A 13,848-nucleotide genomic window follows, 5' to 3' on the forward strand; every position below is an offset into this window, starting at 1 on the left:
CCGGCGCTGATCCCAGCCGTTGCTGAGCAACAATCCCAGTCAAACCACCACAACTCTCGCAAACGAAAAGTCAAACGCATCCCGGATAGGCGCACTCAAAAGCTAGTCGTGATTTAACCAATATCGCACGTACCGAAGAAGTGTACAAATTGACTTGTACTTTGCCTACGGCAAACAGATAATCATGCCTTAAAAACGAGTTTCCAAGCCTAAAGATATCCCGAGCAAATAAACGTTAAGGAGAACGTTGTCACCTTTACGCTGTCAATGACCTTTACGCCATGCAGAAAGATGCTCCAAGATTAAACAATCATGTGACAGAAAAGGACAATTTGCTGTGGTGAAGTTACTACTGCCGCCCACTCGCTCACCACAGGTGACGCTATGTTGAAACAAAATGTTTCAGGACTATTACAACGTAAATAAGTCTCAACGACAGAAATACACCTGATTAATTATTTTGACGGCATGCAGCTTTCTGCGCATCCAGTGAAAATTGCCTTTTCATAGGACCATCGGCAACACTCGGGTATTTCAAATCCCGTAAATTCGTCGTTCAAGGTCCGTACCTTCGTTAGAACACTATTGACACCTTCGCGCCACGTAGACTGCGTTTCACTGGGAAACTCTGAAGACATATCTACATCATGCCTCGAGCTCAAAATATAAACAAACCCACAAAATATCATAGCCGGCGCCGACCATACGACCAACGCAGCCAGGCCCAAACCGCGCAACGGCAGGCAACTATTGAGTCAGCTCTAACCCACCAGCAGACCTACAGAGGCATCGTCGTCAGCGACCCGCTATAAGACTTCGCCATTTGTAAAGACGCACGGCTGCGGCTGGCGCGCCTGAGGCAGCGGATGGCCCACTGACCGCTGGCGCGAGAGGTCGCGCACCTCCAGCGTCGCCATCGGCGGCCGCGACACGTGCACATGTAAACCGGTTTGGCCCAGTCTCGGAAAGGTTGCCAGCAATACGCGGATCGGCCAGAATACTGCTGCATTCTCGGGAACCTGTCACAAGCATAAAAACAAGTTACGTAACCCATAGACCTTCATTGACCTCAATAACACAGTGTGCAGCACCATATTCGCACAGAATTTCCAGACGTGAATATGACACATCGCTGAGAAATGATAATCTCAATCAATGTGACCAAGTGGCCATGTCTGCACGCAGACGATTCATAGCATGAAGGCACAGGTAACCAAAACAAACACAAAGGTGACGAACGGACCAGTCGAAACGTACAGACGTGAATCATTTTTCAGCATTGAAAGGCTAACACATACACATCGTAACAGCAACTGAATATAACATCCATCAACGGGAACGTCTTCCCCCAAACCAAACATTAAAGCAGTCGTCCCTTGTACGCCAAATGGCAGATCCAGGACATAATCCCCCTAATCCCAAGACAGCAAGCATAATCTCCACATCCCCACCCACAAAACCGTCAACGGAAAGGGCAACAGACGATATCGCTGAACCCTGGCAGACCACAGGCCCGCGCATCACAGCACTCCACACCGGTGTAGCACACGTCACCCACCACACAGCAGATGTCGGCTGATCGACCGCAGCCCCCCCCCCCCCCTCCCACGGGTTGATCACGAGTATCCCGGACGGATCGATCAGGGGGAGGGGGGCAGGCGAGTACCCCAGACGTGTCGATCAGAGGGGGGGGGGGAGGTGTTCCATACGGGTCGACCAGAGGGATGGTGAGGGGATTATCCCAAACGGATCGATCAGGGGGAGGGGGCAGGCGAGTACCCCAGACGTGTCGATCAGATGGGGGGGGGGGGGGAGGTGTTCCATACGGGTCGACCAGAGGGATGGTGAGGGGATTATCCCAAACGGATCGATCAAAGGGAACGAGTACTGCTGACGTGTCGATAAAAAGGGGAAGGGGGGGGGGGGGGCGAGAACCCTAGACAGGCCGATCACGAGGGGAGGGGGAGCACCTAGAGGGACCAATAGGGGCGAGTACTCCAGAAGGGCCTGTCAAAGGGGGGGGGGGGGTGAATACCCTGACAGGCCATTCACAAGGGGCAGGGCAGCCAGAGGGGCCAATAAAGGGACAAGTACCGTCCGCTCAATGAGGAGGGGGGGGGGAGGGGGGCAGCACCCCCACAGGCCAATCACGGAGAGGCACCTAGAAGGGCCAATACAAGGGCGAGTACGCCAGACAGGCCGGTGAGGGGGGAGGGGGAGGGGAAGGGGAGGGGGAGGGGAGGGGAGGGGAGGGGGAGGGGGAGGGGAGGGGGAGGGGGAGGCGAGTATCCTAAACGGAACGATCACGGCGGGAAGAGAGAGCACCCCAGACGCGTCATCAGAGGAGCCATCAGAGAGGCAAGTACCCAAGATGGGTAGATCACGAAGACGGGGCACCGGACCGGGTGTCGGCGTCCAACAGTGGGCCGGCAGTGCTGCCACAGCGTGTCGGAGCCAAGGTACTGAGCGTCGCGGCCCGCGTCCGCCGCCGGAAACAGGCCTCTTCCGTCCTACGGAGCCCGGGGCACCGAGCTCTCCACACTGGAATGTAAAGTGGGCTGGCCGGCAGCGGAGAATCACGGCCGCCGGGAGCTGCATGGCACGCGGACGTCCGGGATCACGTGATGGAGGGGCTCCGTCCCCCGGACCGCATGGTCTGACGCCACCCCTCTAACACGACACACTGCTGCCAGCTGCACGAGCCGTCCACCACGGAGCGGGCGCCGCGCCTCCCCAGCTGCGCCGGCTCGCCGTCACGGTGCGGCCCCAGGCAGCCGGCGCCGTCTCTCCGCTGCGCGTGGTCCAGCCACAGACAGCCTATAATGCACTATCCACCCTCCCCGCTCCCAAGGCCCCAGAGAAGTCGGAACATCACCAGCCCGCCGGGCCGTCCGGCGGCGCGCAGTCCAGCAGAGACCGCCAGGTGTCACTACCGGAGCCGCCTCGCCGGCCGCCAGATGTCACCGCTGGGGGCGCGTCACCAGCGCGGCGTCAGCTGCTTCCACTGCCACTTCTTGTAGGCGTCACGCGAGTCGCACTCCAGCATCTTCAGCTGTCCCGAGCCTGGGTCCAGTGACATGCATGCCTTCAAGGTCCGATGGAACATCGTCTGGCTCGACTGCAACGGAAATCGGAGGTCGGTCGCAACGCGAACATGCCGACAAACACCGTGCTGATGGAACATATACGCCTGCAGATGTGCATTTGGTATGAGCTTTGCATTGATACCTGCGATCAAAGCTTACAGGACTTCGCCGAAAAAAATGCCACAGTGCCCAGTCGTTATCCCCGCTTCCGGATTCCTGGGACCGACACCAGCCGCCGCACGGTTTATGGACGCAGCCGATGCCAAGAGCCGCACAGAACGGTCGCCGTAACGGTACCAGCCAGCCAAGAACGCAGCGGCTCCGCCACGCCTCGAGCGTGGCCCCTCCGCGCACGGCGAGCGAGCGGGCGACCGCGCCGGTCAGAGGCCCGCTGCACGACGAGGCTGGCATGACTCACGCGTCCCAACAGCCACACAAGTCCATTTTCAAGAAGCATTAACAAAGCGTTTGCTGGGGTTGACGTTAAAAAAACCCACTGAATGACTACCGAATAATCAAGCGATCGAACAGACGTGGATGATAACGGATAATCTCTGGGTGGTATACCACCCATGCACCACACCTTGCTGACTTGCTTATCACTGATGACGTTAACAGCTTAGGCCAGCGGTCAAGCCTCTCCAGATAATCCTCTTACATCCCACACCCTTCCGAAATGAGCTGTCATGTTGCGGCCAAACGCAAATGAAATCCGAACGTCCGGATGTGGGATACACCTCAGTTGTGTATATGTAAGCAAGTTATAGACCCAACACCATCTTAAGTCAGGGCATACCACTGGACATGGCCGGTGCCGTCTACCAACATGACACCATGCACCCCGTTACGCTGGCAGTAGGCGTCGGCTGGGAGATGAGCAGACGTTAATCACCTATAGAACATTTTAACCGTTCTTAAACATGTGTTAGAAGGTATATGCCCATCTACAGTCACACTGGTCAAAAGACCTAATGAAGCTTCACCCGGCGCAGAACATCCATGTACGCTTTGCGAGCCTATCTATGTGAGTAATTTACACAATGCATCTATTGCCTGATGTTTAATACGCACGCCAAAGCTTGTGCATTGACAGTATTCGCGTGGTCTACAAAATGAATGCCCCCCCCCCCCCAACACCCACAAATCACTGACACACCACACGACCATCACGCTGTTGTCTCCCAAAACACACCACACGGCCATCACGCTGTTGTCTCCCAAAACACACACCATACGACCATCACGCTGTTGTCTCCCAAAACACACACCATACGACCATCACGCTGTTGTCTCCCAAAACACACACCACACAACCATCACGCTGTTGTCTCCCAAAACACACACCACACGACCATCACGCTGTTGTCTTCCAAAACACACACCATACGACTATCACACTGTTATCTCCCAACACACACACCACACGACCATCACGCTGTTGTCTCCCAAAACACACACCACACGACCATCACGCTGTTGTCTCCCAAAACACACACCATACGACTATCACGCTGTTGTCTCCCAAAACACACACCACACGACCATCACGCTGTTGTCTCCCAAAACACACACCATACGACCATCACGCTGTTGTCTCCCAAAACACACACCATACGACCATCACGCTGTTGTCTCCCAAAACGGACACCATGCGACCATCACGCTGTTGTCTCCCAAAACACTCCTCAATGAAGCGAACATGAAACAGGCTACGACAATGAAAACTGTTTTCAGCGTTTTGCTGCGTGACATCAGTTTTCCGTGAGCTACAATGACCTGCAGCTCAAGTAGGCCTAATGTTAGCTAATAAGACGCTTAGCTAACGTCAGCTGAAGAAGACTAATCAACAAATCGCCACACGCGGCTAACAGAAACGCAGACTACGTTCGGAGAGGAACATCGCTACAAGATGTCAACATACAAATTTATTATGACATGGCCCCGAGATGTGCTATCCTCTACCAACTACGCCACCACCAGCAGTAAAGAAGCATACAAGGACATGGAACAGATCCTAAAGCAGGGTTGACAGCCACTGGCTATAACGGCTTCAGCCAGCCAGCTTTTACTGGCTAGGACTGACTGGAAGAATCTACTGGCAGCAAACGCTGGCGGAAAGTGGCAAAATTTTACATAAGGTATCTCATTATGTAAACTTCTAATACGTTAACGGCAGTGAGAGAGAGAGAGAGCATTCCACCTTTCTACGGGGTTTTCAACTGAAATAGCCATTTTGAAGACCTCTCGATGCAGTTCAGTCCTGTCCTTAGGACTAAACTGCTCTAGTTTTTTAGCTACACGCCCGCCAAAATGGGGAGGGTATTTCGTGGAGAATATGCCGAGGTCACCTTGGCATTCATAACGCCACCATAAAGTCATTGAATCCTGGCATTCCATCAAGCATGCGGCAATCAAAGCTACTAAAAACATAATGATCGAGTTGTTCATTCCTGGCGTTCATGGGCACGATTTTCAAATATGACGGCCGTCGATTGGCTCTCAATGTTGTGCGAGGTGCAATGACGCGATCAAACAATGACGTATCGAACAGCATATTTCCTGACAGAAATTTACTTAAAAGTATACCAATAGTTACAAATGGGATTGTTTCGTCATATCTGACGCTAAGTGCAATATCCTCAAAGATAAAATTCCTTTTCCGGGGAACAGGAAAATACAAATACAAGACGCATGCCACATGCTGCTTGAGATCACCTGAATCATAATGATTCCACTGAGACGGTTATAGTGAGAACTGGGATTGGTTGACAACCATTGCAAGCAGTCAAAAATTTGCTAAGATCCATGCAGATACCGGCGTTTAAATTGATCAATACATCAATGATATAATACAAGTATCCTACATCAATTCCTGTCAAATAGCCTGTCACTAAAAGCCAGATAATCGGCCCAGCAGCTAAAACAGTGTCTGCCATCTGGCTGTCAACACAGCTTGGAGATGTGCGTAACATACAGCCATTAACAACGCTGTTGTCACCTCTACGTGGTAACACAATCCACACCGTTATAAGCGAGGCAGCCATGCATAGCAGAAGCCATGGTCTGTGGTACTAAGGTGCACCAGGTTCAGATACTGCTTTATGCACCAATGTCAGATAAAACCACACTTCGATTGTGCTGTTACTATATCAAAATGCTGTTGGCAGTATGTCAAGTGAAAAGGAAGCAGAACATGGTAATATAAACGGAGGAATATCAAAGCTTTCAGAACTCAGTGAAAAAAAAAAACGCAGGCGAATTAGGAATGTCGTGGCCTCACGATTCTCAGTTGCCACATTGAGCAATCATTAGACTCACCTTCAAAAGACATCACAGTATCAGGCGTGCCAGAGTTGGTCCATGCTCCGTTCTACACAAGCAGTCGACCGACACCGTTTACTACCTCGCTGTACTGCCAGGGGCCATTGACGGTGCCCAGCCGGCAGAAGGCCAGCTCCACAGAGCGTCAGTTGACCTCCACGTACCTCGCTGTACTGCCAGGGGCCATTGACGGTGCCCAGCCGGCAGAAGGCCAGCTCCACAGAGCGTCAGTCGACCTCCACGTACCTCGCTGTACTGCCAGGGGCCATTGACGGTGCCCAGCCGGCAGAAGGCCAGCTTCACCGAGTGTCGGTCGGCCTCCACGCAGCGCTCGCCGACCGACAGTTGGCCGGCTGTGTTCAGCCGAATCAGCTGGTTGTTGCCGTAGCCGTGGCAGGGCGAAGCACCCATGGCGGTGGGCGCCGGCTGGCCCATCGTGTCCAGACACCGCTGGTCGGCCACGTTCTTCAGCTGCCGGTGGGGGAGGGGGTCACAGAGGGACGGAGACGCCCACCTGGCTGTCTGCCGCGCGCGCCACCGGCGTTGGCAACACAACTCGTCTCGCACATACACACACAACAGGCTTTCATTCTCTCGCGGACTGTTACAATAAATGTAACGTCTGTTCAACAGCAGAAGCACTTTGCGTCTCGTGCGGGTACGTAACAAATGTAACATGTTTAAATTAACCGGAAAACGGACTAGCCATCGCGGATACTGCGGATACTTTACAGCGACACTCATTTCCGCAACTATGGGTTGGCAAACTTAAACTAATCCTGCGAACTCAAGCGAGGTGAAAGAAAGCTGAGTGAGAATATGTGAGAGTAGTACGAACTGTACCTATTTAACGTAGCTGAGGTAAGATACACCACCGGGAATTTTAGCTCGAACCTCAGTGGTCTCACAACGGTCGGCGATCGCACACAGTGGTCTCACCACAACGCATAATCCTCATACACGTTTGACGAGACACTACTGTCTGTGCGCGGTGCATGACCGACAGGATACGGTACAGATGAGCAGACACGTGGTAGCTGGTAACAGCCCAGCCATCTCACCACCAACCGGCCTAATTTAACGCAACACCGGCTTCGGGACTGGTTCACCGCACCAATCAGCTGATTCCACATGATTTTGCTAGCGGCATTTCCTCAGCAATGCAAGCCCCACTCACAGCCGCAACATCCCGATACTTGACAATCGTGCTACTTACACCGAGCGCCCAGCAGCACCTATGAGTCGGCCCCGGAACCGAGCCGCCAGGCCGCCGCCCGGGCCGCTCGGGCCGAATCGGACGCCGCCCGCCGCTCGCAGACTGCTCACCTCGCCCCAGTGCACGTTAGGCGGCAGCTCGGGGAACTTGTCCGGCACGTCGTACGCCACGTTCTCCATGAACCACTGGAAGCTCTTGCAGTTGTGTCGCTTCTTGAAGGCCAGCTGCTCGCTGATGTCGCCGTGGTCCAGGAAGCGAGCCATCGGCTCACGCGTGTAAAAGTACTCCTTGTACTTATCGTCGAACCAAGTCTCGATCACGCGTTTGTAGTTCTGAGGCCCAAGGCAGACACAGACGCTATAGTTAGATTTGAACATTGGGGAATCCATGTCCTTTGAACATGGTGGGAGAAGGCGCCATGTAAATACCCATTAAAACAGAACGAAGTCTTACGCAAGTGATAACATCCCACCAGGCGTATTTACTATACTGCATATCAACGATTTAAGCAGAGCGGCGCTCCGTGATGCGGTAGTTCTCAATTTCTACAAGCAATTAGCACATGTTAATTGTACGCACCCAAGTACAGCTCAGTGGGAAGCTATCAGTGTCACTGACAACATCTATCAGTACGAGTTACTGTGCCCCCGGCTCCAGCTGGTGTGCAGGCTTATGGTAGCGTTTCATTGGGTGAGGGTGGCCACCACACTGCGCATACCCCGAACAGCGAGCAGAACAATCACATGGCGGCGGCGGCCAACGTCAGTCGTTTTCGGTCTGACGCTGGCACTTACTTTAAAAAAAAAAACTGCGCAAAACGTGCGCGGACATTTGAGGCACACGGAGGCGTATCAAACAGTCCAGGACGCAGTAATGGAGGTGATGAGGGCGCGCTATTATATACAGGTAAGGTCAGGTTAGGTTGCTGACTTACAATAGTGATGAGAGGACCTTTCTTCTTCTCGGCCAGTTTGCCGAAGCTGTACGGCATGAAGCCGCGGTAGACGTGGCCGACCCGAGAGCAGGGCACCCAGACTATACTGCCTCCGCACTGCCAGATCTGACAGACACACAGTGTTCTGATGAGACACGGCACTGTCGGACACGAACGACCCACAGAGGGCACCCAGGCGAGCCTGTGGCCGACCAGCCGGGTCTGCCTAACAGTGTGGATATGCGACGACACCGCTGCGCCGCACACGTGAACCGACAGGATGCCATAATTACAAAGACCAACACTAATGGCACACCAGCCCGCAACATACATCAACATGAATCCGAAAAATCATGGCCAAAACCAAAATGAGCCTGTAACTGAACCTCAAAAGAGAAACGCGCTCAAACAGTCTTTGTACAAAAGCCACCCATTCTTTATCGAACCAGCCTATGCTGCGGGATGTGACGAGGGGGCACGCTACCTTGAATGACAGCTCAAAGTTTTCGCCTCCCCAGACCAGTAGGCCCGGATCATAGGCGCCAAGCTCCAAGAAGTATGACCGATCCATGGCGAACAGGCCACCGGCGTGGGTGGGTGACCTGAAACGGCAGGCGGAGGGCGTCAGGCTCCGACTCACCGACGGCTAGTGGACGCCGTCGACACGGATCCAATCCGGATAACCCATATCCATGCAGAGGCATAACGGACACCTCGTCTGCAACAACTTCTGGGAACAGAGAGGCTCAGATTTTGATTACCAGTTGCTGTTTATTGGTGTTTTCGGGTGCGCCGACTGCATTGGCCATTTTGCGCCTAATTTTTTGTATTGCCAGCGCTTCCAGCGCTCTGCTACATGAAAGGCATTAACTTCCCTTTCCACGCACGTATCATTAAGATCAAGCAGCACCGATGCAATAAATAAGAGCACCCCAACCCCGATCACACTCTGACCATGATGGGATGCACCTTCCAAGACCCAGTCCGTATTGCGAGCCCCAAAGCCCGTGGGCACTGACCGGTACGGCTCCGACTTGTACTTGTGCTGGCTACTCTCGCGCTCCGGTATGTCGTTCTCCTTATACAGCATGCCCCACTCGAAGATGCCGCGGAAGCGGGACGACCAGTGGTAGACGGGCCGGTACTCGAACGTGCTGTGGTCCACGCCGTCGATGATGGGCACCGTCATCACCGTCCTGAGGGAAACAAGCGCCGAGCGCACGTCAGCAGGCTGACCGGGCGCGGTCAGCACCCGTCCAGCGGCGAGCCGCACCAGACATCCTCAGACCACGCTACACTACGGCACACATCACTGGGACGGAGCGGCGCGCGCTCACCCGTCCAGCGGCGAGCCGCACCAGACATCCTCAGACCACGCTACACTACGGCACACATCACTGAGACGGAGCGGCGCGCGCTCACCCGTCCAGCGGCGGGCCACACCAGACATCCTCAGACCACGCTACACTACGGCGCACATCACCGAGACGGAGCGGTGCGCGCTCACCCGTCCAGTAGTGGGCCGCACCAGACATCCTCGGACCACGCTGCACTACGGCACACATCATCGAGACGGAGCGGCGCGCGCTCACCTGTCGGCGGCGATGGGCGCCAGCAGCGGCGGCAGCCAGTTGGCGTTGACCTCACAGTGGGCGTCCAGGAAGAGGATCACCTCGCCGGTGGCCAACTGAGCGCCGCGCGTGCGCGTGCGGATCAAACCCTCCCGCTCGGTGTTCCGGTGCAACTTAACCAGACCGTTGAAGCGGCGGATGTAGTTGTCCAGCTTGTCCTTGAGATCCTCTGTCGGGGACGGCGACGGCAACGAACTCAGCCGCCGCAGCGGGAAAGGCAGCACAGACCACAAACCGCCCAACACAGACACTCATAAAATCGGCGACAGCGTACGCAATGTTCAGACGATACGTGCTACTGATGGTAGGCAAACATCATGCTCTAATCTTTCTGAATGTCTTAGTTGGCACGGAAATAAACTGGGCGAAGCGGGAAAAAAAACAAAAGGAAACAAAACAACTAAAAACGGATTCTGTCGAACCAGTTTACTTCAGAGTCTCCATCTCACCTCTTGTTTCGGGAAATATCGACTCTGGGGTTATACGCATTCAAAATGCGTGTTCGTCAGGCACAACATAAAACAGTATGTAGGCTTGGCATGGTGTTCTAATCACGAGCGATACGCCGGTGTTGCGCGCCACGACATCCGCACGTCGCATCTGATTTGAAGAGGTCACACAGCCCACCTGCTAGAGTCATGAACCATCCATTATCCATCTGGTCAATACGGGATACAATTAGTGCTCACTCGACACACCTCTATCAAATGGCGCTTGGTTTAAACTGGTCAGCAACGCTCCTGACGTTGGCTGCGTTTATTGTCTACCTTTATCGCTGAAATCGTCCACCATGACGATCTCGTGGAGCAGTTGTTGGGGCGTGCCGTTGATGACGCTGTGCACGGTGCGCATCAGCGTGGACCAGCCCTCGTTGTGGAACACAATTATGACTGAAGCTGACGGCAGGTCCTTCGGGTAGTCCCAGTGTTTACACCTGCAACATGGGACAACCATTCACCGCCGCCTCTTGCGGATGACCCGGCGCAGCCTTGCCCTATGTCCTTTCACTCCCGCCACGGACGGTCGACCCGGCGCGACAGAGACGAACAATGTACGTCACGCCCTGCCCAGCTCAAGAACAGCGTACGTCATGCCCTGCCCAGTTGACGAACAGCGTACGTCACGCCCTGCCCAGCTAAAGAACAGCGTACATCACGCCCTGCCCAGCTAAAGAACAGCGCACGTCACGCCCTGCCCAGCTCAAGAACAGCGTACATCACGCCCTGCCCAGCTAAAGAACAGCGCACGTCACGCCCTGCCCAGTTGACGAACAGCGTACGTCACGCCCTGCTCAGCTAAAGAACAGCGTACATCCGCCCTGCCCAGCTGACGAACAGCGTACGTCACGCCCTGCCCAGCTAAAGAACAGCGTACATCACGCCCTGCCCAGCTGACGAAACAGCGTACATCACGCCCTGCCAAGCTGACGAACAGCGTACGCACACCAGCCCAGCCCACGAACAGCGTACGTCGCGGCCGGCCAGCCGCGGGACAGCGTACGTCACACCCTGCCCAGCCCACGAACAGTGTGAGCCGCGGCCGGCCAGCCGCGGGACAGCATATGTCGCGACCGGCCAGCCGCGGGACGGGGCTCACTCAGACAGCGCCCCGAACACGCAGATCCGTGGCACCACTACTGACCAGGGCCTGCCCCGCCCCACTGCAGCTCGCCTAGAGCCCCCAGCGCGGCACACTTACTCGGGGTCCCTGGTGTCAGGCACGCTGCGGTCCAGCGAGATCTCGTCCGACACGGCCATGTTCATGCCATACTCATTCTCGCTCTGGCCGGCCAGGTTCCGCTTGGCAGCGCTGACGCGGTGAGCGCGGCCACCCTCCCCGGGCCCAGTGCGTTCGGGTGCCGCATGCGGCTCGTAGTTGCCCAGCTTGTCAGCATGGAACACTGGTGCCGATGCCCGCCGCACGGGCGCCACCTGCCGTCAAGGTGGGGCGGGGTGAGTCAGTGACATAGGGATGGGGCAGGGCAGGTCGGTGACAAAGATGGAGCATGGTGTGCCAGTGAGGCATGGATGGAGCAGAGCATGTCAGTGATGCAGGAATGAGGCAGGGCAAGTAGGTGGCACAGGGATAGGGGGCAAGACTGGTCTATGATACAGAAATGGGGCAGGGCTAGTAAGTGACACAGGGATGGGGCAGGGCTAGTCAGTGACACAGGAATGAGGCAGGGCTAGTCAGTGACACAGGGATGGAGTAGAGCAGGTCAGTAACACAGGGATGGAGTGGGGCTAGTCAGTGACATAGAGATGGGGCAGGGTGGGTCAGTGATACAAGTACAGGGTGGGGTAGGTCAATAACAGGGATGGGACAGGAAAGGTCAGTGACAATTTAATGGGACATAGTGGGTCAGTGACATAAGGATGGGGTGCAGCAGATCAGTGACACAGGGATGAGGCAGGGTAGATCAGTGACAAAGAGATGGGGCATGGTGGGTCAATGACACAAAGACAACATGCTATCACTGTGACGTGCTGCAGTCCGTCATCACATTCCAGGCTTCAGTTCAGGATTGTGTGATGGTCTATTAGTATAAGAGCTGACACCTACATTGGCTTGCAGTGGCAGTGCTTCAGGCATTTGATGCTTCCTGTGACTGGGGAGCAGGAAGAGCACAGCAATCACCACCAGGAGAGTAACACTAGCCAGCTTCAACAGGCGACCTCGCCTCAGCTGAAGAATGCCCATGCTGCTGCTGCTGATGGGCTGCTTCTTTTGAGGGGCAGACCTGGAAGAACATCAATGGGCTATCACAAACTCTCACCTATGGTCATGTGTATGAGTGGATCCAAGCTGCAAATGCCATTAGAGCAACAGTCAGTAGACAAAAGGTGCCGACTACAAACTCCTCTGAAGGAGGAGGGCAAGATGGCATTGCCACAGTACATCTCCTTGGAGGTCAGTTGCCCATCTTGCTTCCTTGGATCCATTCATCTCAGACATTAAAGGCAGGTCAAACTTAAGCCTTCTGGGGCAGCCTAGCACCAAAAATGTGTTTAGAATGGAAACCACATAATGTTTTGTACATACAGACCTAAGGTATATAAGGTAAAAACCCTGTTAGGAAAATTGGAGACATGTTAACCTATGTCTCCCCCAAGGATAAAAGACTGTGTAGGCATCCAGGCTGGTACCTAGAAGCTTTATGGGATGAACGCCTGCTGGGCTTGGGCATTGCTGGCTTGGAAAGGAAACAACGACCGTGAGGCAGGATATCCAGTGAGCAATATATCCCAGCTCGAAGGGATATTTCCAGCGATTTGTTAAAACATCTTGAAGGGTCAACAGTCCCCCACAAAACTCAAGAACGAACCGAACACATACGGGCTCAAACACGCAAAGGATCCTTATCGGAGCAACCCTGCCGAACTGCCCCGCACCGGTACACGCAACCCAGGCTGCCGAAATACAGAATGTACACAAACATCCACACATGTGGCACCGCCCGAGGCGAAAAGCGCTACTGTACTGCCATTTCAATATCCATGACCCAAAAACCTATTGGAAGCCGTGTATTGGTGGAAATTAATGTATACTATAGGGGAAGCTATGTTGTGTGTATTTATATGAATGTAATCGTAGTTTATTTTGGATGTGTCACATATAAGACGCAGGAGCTCATCCCGCAGCTTTAGGTGGTGAGGCGGA

General features: G+C 54.5%; 1 protein-coding gene across 2 annotated transcripts; it reads right to left on the reverse strand.

Moving 5' to 3' along the window:
* Positions 1 to 2,841: 2,841 nt before the first annotated feature.
* LOC119112461 (N-acetylgalactosaminyltransferase 7) lies at positions 2,842 to 13,587 on the reverse strand. 2 transcript variants are annotated; one of them, XM_037236671.1, is made up of 11 exons: positions 13,525 to 13,583; positions 12,751 to 12,928; positions 11,887 to 12,119; positions 10,956 to 11,122; positions 10,150 to 10,357; positions 9,577 to 9,753; positions 9,042 to 9,159; positions 8,558 to 8,683; positions 7,734 to 7,955; positions 6,654 to 6,878; positions 2,842 to 3,118 (listed from the first exon to the last, which is right to left on the reverse strand). In XM_037236671.1, exons 2-11 carry the CDS (start codon positions 12,886 to 12,888, stop codon positions 2,978 to 2,980), a joined length of 1,755 nt encoding a protein of 584 aa, XP_037092566.1. In that variant the 5' UTR covers positions 12,889 to 12,928; positions 13,525 to 13,583; the 3' UTR covers positions 2,842 to 2,977. The 2 variants fall into 2 exon arrangements, with proteins under 2 accessions (XP_037092566.1, XP_037092559.1); XM_037236664.1 differs by having other exon boundaries at positions 2,978 to 3,118; positions 13,581 to 13,587.
* Between the last annotated feature and the right edge of the window lie 261 nt (positions 13,588 to 13,848).

The sequence above is a fragment of the Pollicipes pollicipes genome, unplaced genomic scaffold (assembly GCF_011947565.3).
Source record: "Pollicipes pollicipes isolate AB1234 unplaced genomic scaffold, Ppol_2.1 Scaffold_2555;HRSCAF=2994_pilon_pilon_pilon, whole genome shotgun sequence".
NCBI classification, from domain to species: Eukaryota; Metazoa; Arthropoda; class Thecostraca; order Pollicipedomorpha; family Pollicipedidae; genus Pollicipes; species Pollicipes pollicipes.

Coding starts and splice junctions, on each gene's coding strand:
- LOC119112461 (XM_037236671.1), bottom strand. CDS start 12,888: ATGGGCATTCTTCAGCTGAGGCGAGGTCGCCTGTTGAAGCTGGCTAGT. Junction 10,358..10,955: donor GGACGATTTCAGCGATAAAG/GTAGACAATAAA, acceptor CGTCCCCGACAG/AGGATCTCAAGGACAAGCTG. Junction 3,119..6,653: donor GCCCCTGGCAGTACAGCGAG/GTACGTGGAGGT, acceptor TTTCCGTTGCAG/TCGAGCCAGACGATGTTCCA.